General features: G+C 38.7%; 1 protein-coding gene across 2 annotated transcripts in view; it reads right to left on the reverse strand.

Annotated features, from left to right (window-relative positions):
• CFAP58 (cilia and flagella associated protein 58) overlaps nucleotides 1-13,421 on the reverse strand; it is a 55,346-nt gene that overhangs the window by 16,807 nt on the left and 25,118 nt on the right. For both annotated transcript variants that reach the window (XM_048310944.1, XM_048310945.1), the window contains exons 12-15: nucleotides 10,463-10,603; nucleotides 9,889-10,112; nucleotides 7,769-7,880; nucleotides 5,464-5,568 (exon numbers count right to left, since the gene is read on the reverse strand). In XM_048310944.1, the coding sequence (XP_048166901.1) occupies nucleotides 5,464-5,568; nucleotides 7,769-7,880; nucleotides 9,889-10,112; nucleotides 10,463-10,603 (582 nt within the window). The remainder of the gene's footprint in view (nucleotides 1-5,463; nucleotides 5,569-7,768; nucleotides 7,881-9,888; nucleotides 10,113-10,462; nucleotides 10,604-13,421) is intronic.

Here is a 13,421-nt window from a genome sequence, read left to right on the forward strand (position 1 = left end):
TGCCAAATTTGAGAGGCTGAAATAAATCTCAGCCATTTTGAAGATGTAAAGATAATGACTAAGATAAAACTCATCTGAGCCTTAAGAATACCAAAATAAAGGTAGGGGAGAGGAGAGTAGTCTCTTATTTTTCCTGATGAGATATTATTTTACTCAGCATTTGAGCACACATTTCTCTTATGTGGAAGCTACTTGAGCACTGTGAGAGCAGTGAAGAACTTAGCAGAAGCATGCCTCATGAAACTCCCAAGCTAGGTAAAAAATGATTTTCAAAAGGACTAGGCTCCCATAAACTGTGCTGAAAAAAAATTAACCAAGATTTAAAAAAAAAAAAAATTTATTTTATAAATGAGGAGAAAATGCATAACAAATACAGGGAAGCAGATCCCCAAGTTCCTTCCTTTCTTGGGAGAAAACTTTGATTTCAGTAGCTGCCAACCTGCATAAACCCACATGGTAACTCACTGTTCTAAAGCAGATTTCTTTATGAAACTATAGTACCAGCTCTGAGAAATAAAGATGGTTATGTATATGTTCAGACACTATAGCAACAAGCACCTCAAATTGGATACAACAGCTCTACAACCAAGTTAGCACAAATAAAGTAAAACATCTGCCTGTTTTGAGTGTTTAGCTACTGAATTGAGTCATATTGCTAATATATTCATTCACTCACCACTGTAAGAATGGAAATTATTTTATTCCCTTTTTACTTGATGTGAGGCATGCAAAAGCTAAGCAGTCTGTCCAAGGTCACAGAAAAAGTCTCTTGCTCTCCCCTTCCTGTATCTCACAATACCTGCAATGGAACTGTGCTGGAGACAGAAGCATCCCTTCTACTCCTCCTACTCTCTGTCACTGGGACAGTCAGTTCTCTGGAGGGATTGAAACTTAGCTCAAAACTTGGCTCAATGCAAGGACATGTGGGTGCTATCTGGCTGTAATCTCTGAGTCAGATACATGAGCTAATCATGCCTTTTGCCCTTGCACTCTTTGAACTATGAGCTCAAGACACAGTCAGCACAGCATCACATCCTGACTGCCCAGTCCTGGGCTTTGATCGCTGACAACTTAAAACAATAGCGATTAAAAATATATATATATGTACAGAAAAACAATGCTTTCACTACTACATGCAAGGCTTAAATAAGACACATTTGCCTTTGCCTCCCAGAACAAATAATCTAGGTTGCACGTTCTTTCATATTTATGAACAATCTTCTGAGATGACTGACAAAAGAGGTAACTGACATATAATGTGAATCTTTATGCTGTTATCCATTCCAAAACATGCAGCTGAATAAAATTCTGCTCAGTCAGACATAAAATCAAATTAGAGGAGTTCGCTCTGAAGAGAAAGAACTAAATTTGAAACAAATAAAGCAGTGCATAATTCACTTTTAATGGGATAAGTTCCTAAAACCACACTAATCATAATCCTAACAAGGTAATACTTTCCACTGCGAGTTTACCACATCACTGCTCAGTACACAGCACAGCAGCAGAGCTTCAGTCACATGAGGGATTTGCCCCATATGGGAAGTGAGAAACTGTATTTTTGCAGTCAGGATTTGTACAGCACTCCTGTTTATTAATAATTATTCCTTATGGCCTTACAAAACGTGTCATTCCTCCCACACACGTTCACAAAGACCTTCACTCATCAGTGATATCTCCTGGATAACAGACAACGTATTTCTCCACAAAACCCTGCAATATTACTCAACAGTTTAGAAAAGAACAAAAAAAATGCTCTACCTTGACTGCAGAAATTCAGAAGGAAGGTAATGACTCAGACATGAAAACTGACTACCCCTGAAGTAACATTTCCTATGTTTGGAAAAAATGCCACTGGATTTTTATTGACCATAAGTACTCAAGACATTGGGTTTGGATCTGATTTTTAAGACAGCATTTTTCATCAGCACAGCAGCTCACAACTGTGAGAATGCCTGAATTAAAAGAGAAATTATGACCACCTGTTTTGCAGCTACTCTTCAAAGTAGCATCTCAGGATGTCCACACTTATTTGGTATATGAGAGCTGATACCTTATAACCCAAGATGCTGTGGCTACAAGCACAGATAAATCAGAAACAAGAAAAGACTTTAGTAATTTCTCTAACATAGGAAATCTTTTTACAGCTTTATTTCAATGTTCAACTCTGAAAAGCTGTTCTAGCAAAACCCAACATTCAGCATGTTGCATATTCACTATCTCTCAGCACATGTCTGATCCAAAAAATGTGCCCTGATGACCGGTTAAGAGAGATTTTTGCATGAGATTTTAGAGTCAAGCTGGGTTTTTCCCATATTGTCAGCAATCTAAATTTTCTGACTGAAACATAGCAAATCATTCTTTTAATCACGTAGCATGGATTGTAGCTTGCTTCTACATCTGCCTCAGTTTTAAAGAAATGACAGGGTTAGAAACAATGAAAAAGCTGATAAAAAGGAGATGATCAAATGCACATCAGGAGCAGGTAAAGTAAGCAGATGCTTTTCTACACGAATCTATATACTGTGATCCTTACTTAGCAAAAATTCCCATTTATTATATCCAGCTGAAACCTTGTTCCCTGCACTTTTATTTAAAAGACCATTTACCAAAAAGTAAAAAAAGAAGACGAAGCTACAGTGCATGCAATACAAATGGAATTATTTTTCCCTTATAAAAACATTACGGCTCTGCATGAGTATGCAGCAAGGTGAATACCCAACAAATCAAACTGCAGGTTGCTGACACTGGGCTCAACCATTTCCTCACATGGGTTATTTCTAAACTCCAAAGGTGTCTTCAATACTCAGTATTCAACACACAAGGGTTTTTTTACTCTATTTATTAATAGACTTTGAGGTGAGGGAATTTATGCTACATAATATGCACAGTAGACACAGATACTCACAAGCTTCGCCTTAAACAAAGATCTCATTTGCTAGCATGATGGCCACACACACGTGAAAAAAAGATTATGTATGGCAAGCAAGAGATGAAGATCATCTTAAAGCTGATACACCCAAAGGCTATGCCCTTGTTACAGAGCAAGATGTGAATGAAGATGACTGGGAGTGAGGAAGCATGACTTAGGGGAGCAAACTTAACACGAAGAAAGCAGTCGTTCTCTGAGCTAGTAAGTTTGTATCCCTCAGTCTGCAGTCTCCAACTCTGAATATGGGGGATGTTCTGCCAGGTGAGCACAAGCCAGTCATCAGCAATTCCCCCACTCCTGCAAATGAGCAGTGACAGAACTGAGCTGAGCTGACTTCCAGGACCATAATAAAAAGATACTGAATGCCTTTAAGCATGAGGGGTTTACCAGGATTTTAAAAAAAGAGAAGAACTCTCTCAACAAACAAATTATATTGAGGGAATGAAATTAAAAATTCCTGAAATTGGAACTAAATTATTGATGTTTCCCATAATTCTGAAGTTCAGTCAGGATCAAATCCTACACTGTATTTCAAATACTTCACTTCAAATATACTTCAAATCTTTCAGACTGCCCAGAAGGTGGTCTAGTGAAGCCACCCTCCTGGTGTGTGAAACTCAGCTCTCTCCAGAAAGTTATGTTACTGCTCTGTTCATTTCCTTCTGTGGGAAGTGTTCCTCAGGCTCATTCCTTCCTCACAGCAGTTTGGAATTTGATAACATCAGTTTAGTAAGTTATTAGCAAGGGTTTTGTTTTGGTGAGTGTCAGGGTATGATTCTACAAAAGAGATACTATCATCATACAAAGGAAAACCAGTCCGAAGAATAATAAAATGTCTTGTACCAGGTTATCCAGACACTTAGCAGAAGCAGCTCTGCTAGTACACTTAATTTGTGATCACCGAGCTATCCAGTGGCACATAGAGTCCTTTAAAGAAATGAGTCCTCCATCTCTGGTTACCTCCTCGTACTCACACCCTGCTATGAAAGAGCCCTATTTCAGTCACCTTGGAGGACTCAAAACACCGTGGAAAAACAGAAAAGAGCTCAGAAATGTTGATGTTAAATCCCTGAACACAATGTGGAGCATAGTATTTTTGGCCTTTACTATCTCTCCGAGGGAAACCTTCATTTCAGCATTGTTACACAGGAAATTAGTGCCTGAATTAAGAACACAAAGGAACTCATTAGCAATTCTAGATATAATAATTAGATTTTATATAGCCAAACTCTGTCTTAAATCTAGAAAAATAATTTTAAAAACATAAAATTTCCATAGAAGGACCACTGCAGAGACAGAAAGATTATACCAATGGCTAGTACAGTAATGTAGGCTCAAATTTCAAAGCTACTATTTCAAAGATTTTCCTGGGCAGGCAACTTAATACCTCTATATCTCAGTTCTTCAGCTGAAGATAAAGATAATAACAAAATGGGAACATACTAAGGATAAGGCAAGATACTCAATAGAGACTATGTAAAATCTAACAGAATTGGGTTTGTGCATGGGTAAAGCACAGTAAATTTGAAGCTATTTTTGCTACATTTTAAGCTAACTATTTCACTGACAGCATTTCAGTGCTACGCAACAAAGACCACATTTTTCCAAGCAGAGGAATAATACACCATACATTACATTCAAATGAAATTTCAGATCAATGTTTTCCTATGAAACAATAAATAGAGACAAACCCTGCCTTGCTAAGATCTGCTGAGCTTCTTCTCAAGACAGAGGGAGATTCAGGTCACATTTTACTCTCCAGTGAGTGATACCCAACACAGGCATCAAGACTAATAGGATATTTAAGATGCTAAAATCATACCTAGAGCTGGTAATCTGTAGCTGTCCCTACAGTCACCAGAGAGACCAGATTTACACCTCTGGTTAAAGCCCAAAGAGTCCTTCTCTGTTACATTTGATAGCAACATTTGCACTACAGGAATACAGTCTGTCCTCCATTCTACAACATAAATCTTACTGTTATCACTGGGGTTAAGGGACATCTGATACAGCTAAAAAAAGATAAGCTATCACAAAAATTATTTTTTGGCAAAGTTCAGCACAAAAACCTTGAAATCAAACATGCCCCAGACAGCAGCATATCTAAATCACACAAACTCTTTAGGACTTCTTCTGCCAAAAGCCAAGCTAAGCACAAATGGAATCAAACAGGAATTTTCCTCCCTCTTCTGGTCATAACAGACTTGCCTAAAATGACAAAGAAAAGCCTTTCAAAAAGTCTAAGACTGACCTGAAGACTAATCTATGACATGAGTAAACTAAAGCCAACCTTTAATTGTATTTCCCAGAGTTAGACAGGTATCAGTAACCAGAATATAAAAATCAACTAATCTGATGCTTTTTGTTCTCTTTCAGTGAGTCAGTGCTGCCATCTAAAGCTATCCAAAAGGCATGCAAAAGAAATTCAAAGTCATGCATCTAAATACCATACAGGAAGCCCATGTCAGTAGACAGAGATGCAGGGCAAGTCAAATATATTAATGAGATGCAACAAAATAATGATGCTGCAGTACCTGAAGGAGAAATTCTTTCTCTATCGCTTCACCTGTCTTGGTGATAAGTCGCTTCTGTAGTCTCTGTACTTTCAGAATCAGCTCAAAGGTAGTGGGGTCGCTGGCCTAGGGAAGAACAAAGGAGTCTCAAAAATTATACATGATAACAAGTTACTGTTTCTTTTTTGAAAATGAAAACCATGATATCTCAGTGTTCAAAAGTAACAAGTATAAAAGGGGGACTAGGAGAGGACACATTCAGCTGGTTTTTTTTAATTGCATGCATACAAGCAGTCCTGGAACTTAATATATCAATTTTCGCAGCAACTGGAACTGTCCACTGACAAATGAAGAGCAGTGCAAGTACTTCCTGCTGTTCAAGAACTTCAAACGGTGCCAACTTAGTTTCTAAGGAGAGGAAGATTTTGCTACTGAACAAAAGAAAGGCTAACTGCAATTTACTTTTGAAACAGGTGGAGAATTTAAGAGGAACAAATTTGGGGGCTACACTGATGAATTATTATGGGGTTCTAAAGTGTCCATACATGTGAAATTTCATTCTTCAATGGAATTAAATGCTTAAAATGGTGACAGTGTTTGCACTGTACTGTTGCCCTCTACCTACATAGCCCATAAGACCAGAAGCTAGCAGATGTCTGTCTCTCCATCCCTTCCTTTTCATTCTTTTGGCACAGACTGAATATGGAGAAAGCTCTAGGGAGCAAAGAAATATTTAATTCTGTGAGGAGCAGCCAGCAAAGCTTACTTTCCCAGTCCTTTGTCTTCTTGTTGGACCTTTTAATGAAGGGCAAACCCTGACTGAAGCTTTTCCTCACTCAGGGACTCGTAACACCTCTCTCCCATCTGGTTCTTCCTCTCTCATGCGGTGTCTCATAAGGATTAAACTCACACTGCAGTAAAGGCTCCAATAAAGTCCTACTCTCTTACATTTGCTTGAGCTTATGAGGAACTCAGTATCTCTTTGCTCTTAAACTTTTGTTTGATTTTATCTAAATTGACTAATCAATTCAAGCATAACTAGGACACTAACACAGATACGCAGTGCCCACAACACAACATCATTTCCTGAGGAACCAGGCTAAAAAGTAGACCAGTCCCCACAATCCACTCAGTCCTTGATTTTTTAATATCGCTGCCCAAGCATGGTGCCAGTTTGTGACAACTGTAGTGATATGAGAGTGTTTGTTCATTAGGAATTGAACCAAAACCCCATCAGGATTATTTCATATGGATCTTGCCATCTGCTGGCCTTTGTGTGTTCCAAATACAAACCAGTAACCTAGAATGGAAAGACACAATTTCCCATTATCAGTCTCTTCATACATTCATTTTCCCATCACTGGATGTTTTGACTGGCCTGATTTTTCTTTGTTACAAGGTGCTGCTAGAAATTGTACCTACATGTGTCTAACCTAGTTCAGCATCCTGCATTGTATCTCCCTTCCATGAGAAAAGCTAATCACACCATCCAACTTTAAGCTCAGCATGGAAAGATCAGAAATTCACTATCATGCTAGTAAGCACAGTCAAAAAATTCAGCTGTGCTTCTGCAGGGACTGAGCACATTATCACTCATTATTAGTGCAGCTAAGCAACCCAGGCTGGCATCAGATCAGAGATTCATGCAACAGAGGAATCTCAGATCACACTGACTTACATCAAAAATATCCAGTGATGCCAACTGATGTTCATATATTTGGTCTATGCTTGATGGATTTTTTTATTTTTCCCCTTCACTTGGCAGGTTCAAATCATGTGAAAACTTAGATTTGCTGTTTATGTAAAGCAGTTGAACTCACATTACCTGGAATGACTATCTTTGGGAATCCACCACCGTTTATGTGGAGGCCTCTTCCCCTTTTTCCCTCAGATGTAATTTACCTTCTGACTTTGTATCTGTCCATTCTCCAGTCTACCTATTCTATGAGTCTTTCAATTACTGGCTTTCTTCCCATATACATCTCCCTAATTGGTGAGGGTAGGATTGTATCTTTCCCCTATCATCCTATTTCCCACCATCCATATTAAGGAATCACCCCCTTCTAAATTCACCTAATTCATTCTTATCCCCTTTAGCACTTGACTGTCTCTTTATAAATCTCCCTGCAATTTTTCATTGAGAAAGTGACACAAAAATAACAATGGTTGCATTGTGCAAGGAAAGAATTCAGCAGGTAAGGATTCCATAGGTACTATGGAAATTTCAGTCTGCCCAGTCCCTCCACATCATTTGCATAACAGTAAACAAAACAGGTCACTGATTTGGTAATAGGGGCTTTGGGAACACAAAATGCTCACACATCACCTCTAATTTTCTCCATCTGTGAACTTGCAAGGGCTTCTGCAGTTGTTCTTCCAAAATTTTGCACCGAGTCTGTTCCCTTAACAGCTCCTTCTGCATGTGATTAAACTCCCATCTGAAGACCAGCATAAAATAAAAAAAAAAAAAAACCAGACCAAAAACACTTCAGTGTGACCAAGGCACTAATGTGGACATTAACAAATCATTCTCCCATGCACTGTGGTGCACAGGAACCACTACCTGGAACACACAGAGTCACTCTGCCACTGCAGCAATACTGTGGTGGCAAAACCTAACACGAATACCACTAAACAGGTGGAACCATAAAATAACACTCTTGGATCTTTTTACTTGCTTCATTAAGAATGGCTCAGAAAAGAGACTCCTGGGGAATCTACTCCACAGACTACTGGATCTCACTCTTTACATCTTACCATGTACATTAAGGCCAGCAGGACAGTCAGTTCATCAACCTACAAATCAGTTATCGGTTATGGGTCATATCCAGTTACCCCCACGTTGAATCCAACACCTTGTGTTTGAAAGGTTTTAAATCTACATGGCTCACACAATCCATTAAATAAAACACACTCTAGGACCTAACTATGATGGACAACATTCCTAAGAGAACTGAAGTTTGATTTCTTTTATTACATCTCCTCAACGAATTTCAGAGGTGACTTGTTGCTGAATTTACAATTAATTGAGCACTACCAAGATTCTTTGACAATTAGGCTTTTATGGTGGGGATAGTGGGTTGAGGGGCAGGAAAAAAAGGCACATTTTGCAGTGATCTGACCCTTATTACTTTAGTGATTGAATCCCCTAAATTCTCTGAGGTCAAAAGGGGGTGGAAGACTTCAATGTGCCTCCTTCACCACTGAATCTTTTCCTACTAAGCTCAGAATTGCATTTAGCTCACTAGAGAGAAAAAGGCCTTTTTTAACTGTGAGGCTGGACAAGGTTATGGAGAAGGAAAAAAACCTCACATTTCCAATTGGCAAATCGGGAAAGCTAATTAGCAGTGCAAGTGATAAATGGAGTCTTTTCGACAGGCAGTTTTCATGATGGTTTTGGACTTCATTAAAGTATGAGATTGCTGCTGCAGTTAGCAAGAATTGATCCACCCATCATGGCATGCAGCACACTACACTTCAATACCACCACTGAGTTTCAATACAGTAACAGACTTTCGGCTGAATGTATTTGGGCAGCAAGCTCAAATCCCATTCCTATCTGCAGTCAGTCGATGAAAACTGCAATTGCTAATGTTGTGTGCCCAGCTCTCCTTTCTGTTTCACCAAATCAAACTGGCATAATTCTACTGGAGTCAACGGGACTGACCATGGACTGAAGTTAATTTGTTCTGCTGAAAGCCACGGAATTACAATGATAAAATAAAGATCTCACCCAAAACTGTGGCAGCTACACAGAATTGGTACAATGGTTATCTGCTAAAAACATAACTGCCTCTCTTTACAGACCAAGACTGATTCTTAGAAAATGACCACAGTTTCCCAACAGGAAAGAATACACCTCAAATACAGGAGGGTAAACAAGAAAGGAAAAATTAAGCCAGAGAAGGAGGAGATAAATCAGGCTTGGGCTATTAAACTGCTGTTTTAAAGAAACACAACCTTCAGTGAAAATGTAACTAAATCTTTCTAAGAGATCATGTCTGCATATAAATCTGGAAGGGTTTTGTTATAAATATGTCAAGTGTCTCCCATACTCTGTGGATTGCTTAACCAAAAGGAGTTCCACTAATCTAGGCCTTGTACCACTGTATCACTAAGTAGCTCCCTGGACTATGAACCTGTGCTGCTGCTGTCAGGTTTATTCTGTAGGCAGTAACTCACAGTACAAGGGGAAATATGGAAAATATTTAAACTTTGGCCAAGATGTCATTTTTCCTCCTTTCTATATTTAATTTTCCTAACTGCTGATAAGTTGTTCTATGAATTTAATCCAGTTTGTGTTTGAGGTCAAACCAAGCAAACCCCTTCTCCAAGGTATAAGGCTTGTTGATACAAGTCTTTACTGTGTACAAACCATATTTTCTGTCTTAAACACAAAATCATGGGTGCAGTCACTATGGAAATGTATTCCACTGGGTCTCCTACCTGAGCTCCTCCACATTGGCTGCACTCTTGCCAAGAATTCCCTTCTCACGCTGAAGTTTTTTGATCTCCAGCTTCAGAATCCGCATGTCTTCCATCCTCTGCCGGTACTCAGTTTCCCCCCTGTTTAAGATGGCCTGCTGGATTTTTATCTTCTCATAGAGCAGAGCCACCTCATCATTGCGACGAATAAGCTGGGTCCCCAGGGCATGTCTCTCACAGAGCACCTGAGGGCACAGGGCAAAGCCATAAACTCAGTTACACTTCCTTCACACAATCCCTGAGTATCATGACAATACTTGTTTCAGCCAAAAACACGTACATTAAGAGGTTTCACTGTTATTAATTAAAGAAATATGGCAAGAACCTAATAATTTCCCCTATAAGGGTTCAATCACCTGAACACTACAAACTACAGATTTCATTCACTTCAGTATCTTAACATTTTGGTTTTAATGGCACTATAAAGTTTTAGTAGTCCCACATTCACAGTAGCTAAGAATCATCTTAAAAATACACTGGACAAATGAGGGAACAGAAGGCAGGGGATTTGAAAACTCAAATTAGAGATTCCTACCTTGTCAAATTCCTTCTTCTGCTTCAGTCTATCTGCATCAGCTTCAGCAATGATTTTTAGGAGTTTTTTCTCTTCTGCCTCCTGATTTTCAATATAGGCTTTGGTTTCCATAGCCTGTTTTGTCATCCTAAGCAGTTCACACTGATGGAGATAAAGAATATAGGTGAACTGTTAATTAATAACTTCCCCTTACATAAACCTACAATTAAGAGTTAGGTAAAAATATCTCATATATTCTTTTAGCTTCCTGGGAGGTACATATTTTGTTAGTTTTTGAGAACTAATCACCAAGACAAGCAAGCATGAAGACCCATAAAGAAATACTGTAAATACTATTTTAATACAATTATTTTATACACAATAGAAATTTGGAAGGATTTTTATTTATGACAATGGTTCAAGCTGTAATTCAGGGATACCTCGTTTGATTTTTTTTTTAATTATACAGGACATACTTAGAAATCTTTGCAATGGAGTTGTTATTTAGTCACTCTGGGATGTGCGAAAGAACAGTTCACCTTGCTGAAAAGGGCGACAATCTCTGCTGTATAATACGAAGTGGCATCAGCTCAAGAAAGGCTTCAAAATGGAATAAAAGAATTGGTGGCAACCAGGAAGGGAACAGCAAAATTTAAGAGCCATAACACTTTGTTTAGTGGATGTGTAAATGAGGAAGACGGTGAAAAGAGGGTCTGTCCCTAAGCAAAGGAGCAGCAATGCACTGCTACAGCAGCTGCACAGCACTAACACAAACTAACATCGCAGTGTGCCCAGTCATTCTATCCCACTGTCACAAAATCTATAATTCAAGGCATGTATGTAGATAAAAACTAATAAGGCCTTCCTGGATTATCAGAAATTTTTATCACTGCTAGGCAATTAGAACCAAGGTGGAACTAGCTGACCACAGTTCATTTTCATAGATATGAAAACTTTCAAGCCTCAACTCAAAGACTTTGCCACAGCTCTGACCCTTATAAAGGATGATGTTCAAGCTGCCTTTTGGGAACAAGCATCACCCAATGCTGAAAGAATGAGGCTGTGATGAAGGCTGCACCTGCAAAAACATTGATTTAAGACAGAAACAGTTCCATCATCATAATAAAACAGCTTGTTCCATTCTTATTTGCTTTAATAAAATTCTCATTTTCCCGTATGTGCAAGACATAGCTCTCTTATTCAGTGTCAGATATTCATCAGAATTCATCAGCTGAATAAAAATACAAGTCACTTCATCCTGAAATGCAATCAATGCTGTGCAAAAGCTGTCCACAAATGTAAAACAGCTCATGCGTTCAGCATTGCTGGATAATATTTTTTTTAATAGATCACAATTCTGTGGTCTCCTTATGCCAGAAAAATATGAATTGTAAACAAGAAGTGGCATTAGATGTGGTCAGAAAACATCCATATAAACAAATCTCCTCACTGGAATGCACTCATTTAAAATAAATCTGAACTGCCTTGTACAGTAGGGAACATAAATACTTAAAGCCACACAAGGACTTTCAGTTAGATTAAATATGCTAAGAACCACAGTACGAGGGTCTTTGCACATGAGCTAAGAGAGAAGGAAATGAATAAACACAGTCACTGTACAAGCAGAAAAATGGCATGTCTGAAACTGCTATAAATCAGCACAGCTCACTTGAAGTTGGTTCAGGGAATTTTTAAGAACTGAAGAACAGTCACCAAGAAAGAATAACATATATGGGACCTGTACCAATATCTCAAACCAAACTCAAACTAAATTCTTGTTTAGATTCTGAAATATTAGTGTGATACTTTTATTGGTATACTATACTAGAAGTGGGAGGAAAACAGGAGTTTTGCAGTTTTGTAACTGAACACAGAATGCTGAAATAACAAGTCAGATTTTACACTCAGATTTCCAGAAAAATGCTAACAAAAAAATATGCATCTACAAAATTATACAAATCACTTGACTTGCCAGAAGCTCAAATCTTGAGGGACATAGATTTTTTTCAATATTCAGATCCTTTGTCAAACAACTCTAACCTGCAGCCCTGTATGAAGGCCAACTGAAGCCGAAAGATGGCATTGTACTGGCTTTAATAGAGCTTGGATTTACCACAATTACACATTTTTAAGGCCTTTATGCCATCTGAGGCAAGCATGTCTGTATAACCTCATTCCTATGAATCCCAGTCCTCTGTGATTTAGCACATTGTTTAAACTTATTTCCCAGGAACAGCTTTCTTCCTTCCTTCACATCAGTGCAAACAGGACAAATTGATGCCAGCTTGCAACACGAATAATTGGGTTCTTTTGTGGCTGTGACAATCAGCTCCCTCTGAATTCTCTTCTGGTTTAGTACTCAGCAGTGACACTCAGGTAGGAGACCACAATGCCCTGAGGCAAGTCAGTAATGTCATGTCAGTGTATGGACAAACCTGCTGGTGAATAATTGAGTGGGTAAACCATGCAGCAATCATATGTTTGTCAAATAAATGGCAGACAGTTCTGGGGCGATGAGACAGAATTGGGGACTAGTTAAGGCAGAAAGCTGCACACAGGAAATTAGATGCTGTTTGACTTCTCCATCACTGATAGAACATCTCTGAGACAGATCAGGTACAAGAATACAAATTCATCACCCTTTTACAAAGTCCTATTGACATCTTGTCGTAACTGTAATGTGCTGAGAGAGGCTGAAAATTCAAGGAGTCATCGCAGCAAAGCAATAAACTGACAAAACAAAACATTGTGAAAAGTGACAAGGAACTTTTGTTTTGTTTTTCGGGGGTGTTGTTTGCATTTTTTCCTGGTATTGTTTGGGTTTTTTTCTAGTGCTTAGCGAAGATTAAAAATAACCTCCTGTGAACATAACTCCCTAAATCTTTTCAGAGTGCAGCAAATTGGGCTGAGATACCACCACAAATCTAATAGCTTATCTAAGGATGGGCTGCAGCCAGCACTGAGAAGAAGAACCCGAGCT

This window comes from Corvus hawaiiensis, chromosome 8, assembly GCF_020740725.1.
Source record: "Corvus hawaiiensis isolate bCorHaw1 chromosome 8, bCorHaw1.pri.cur, whole genome shotgun sequence".
In the NCBI taxonomy this organism is placed as follows: domain Eukaryota; kingdom Metazoa; phylum Chordata; class Aves; order Passeriformes; family Corvidae; genus Corvus; species Corvus hawaiiensis.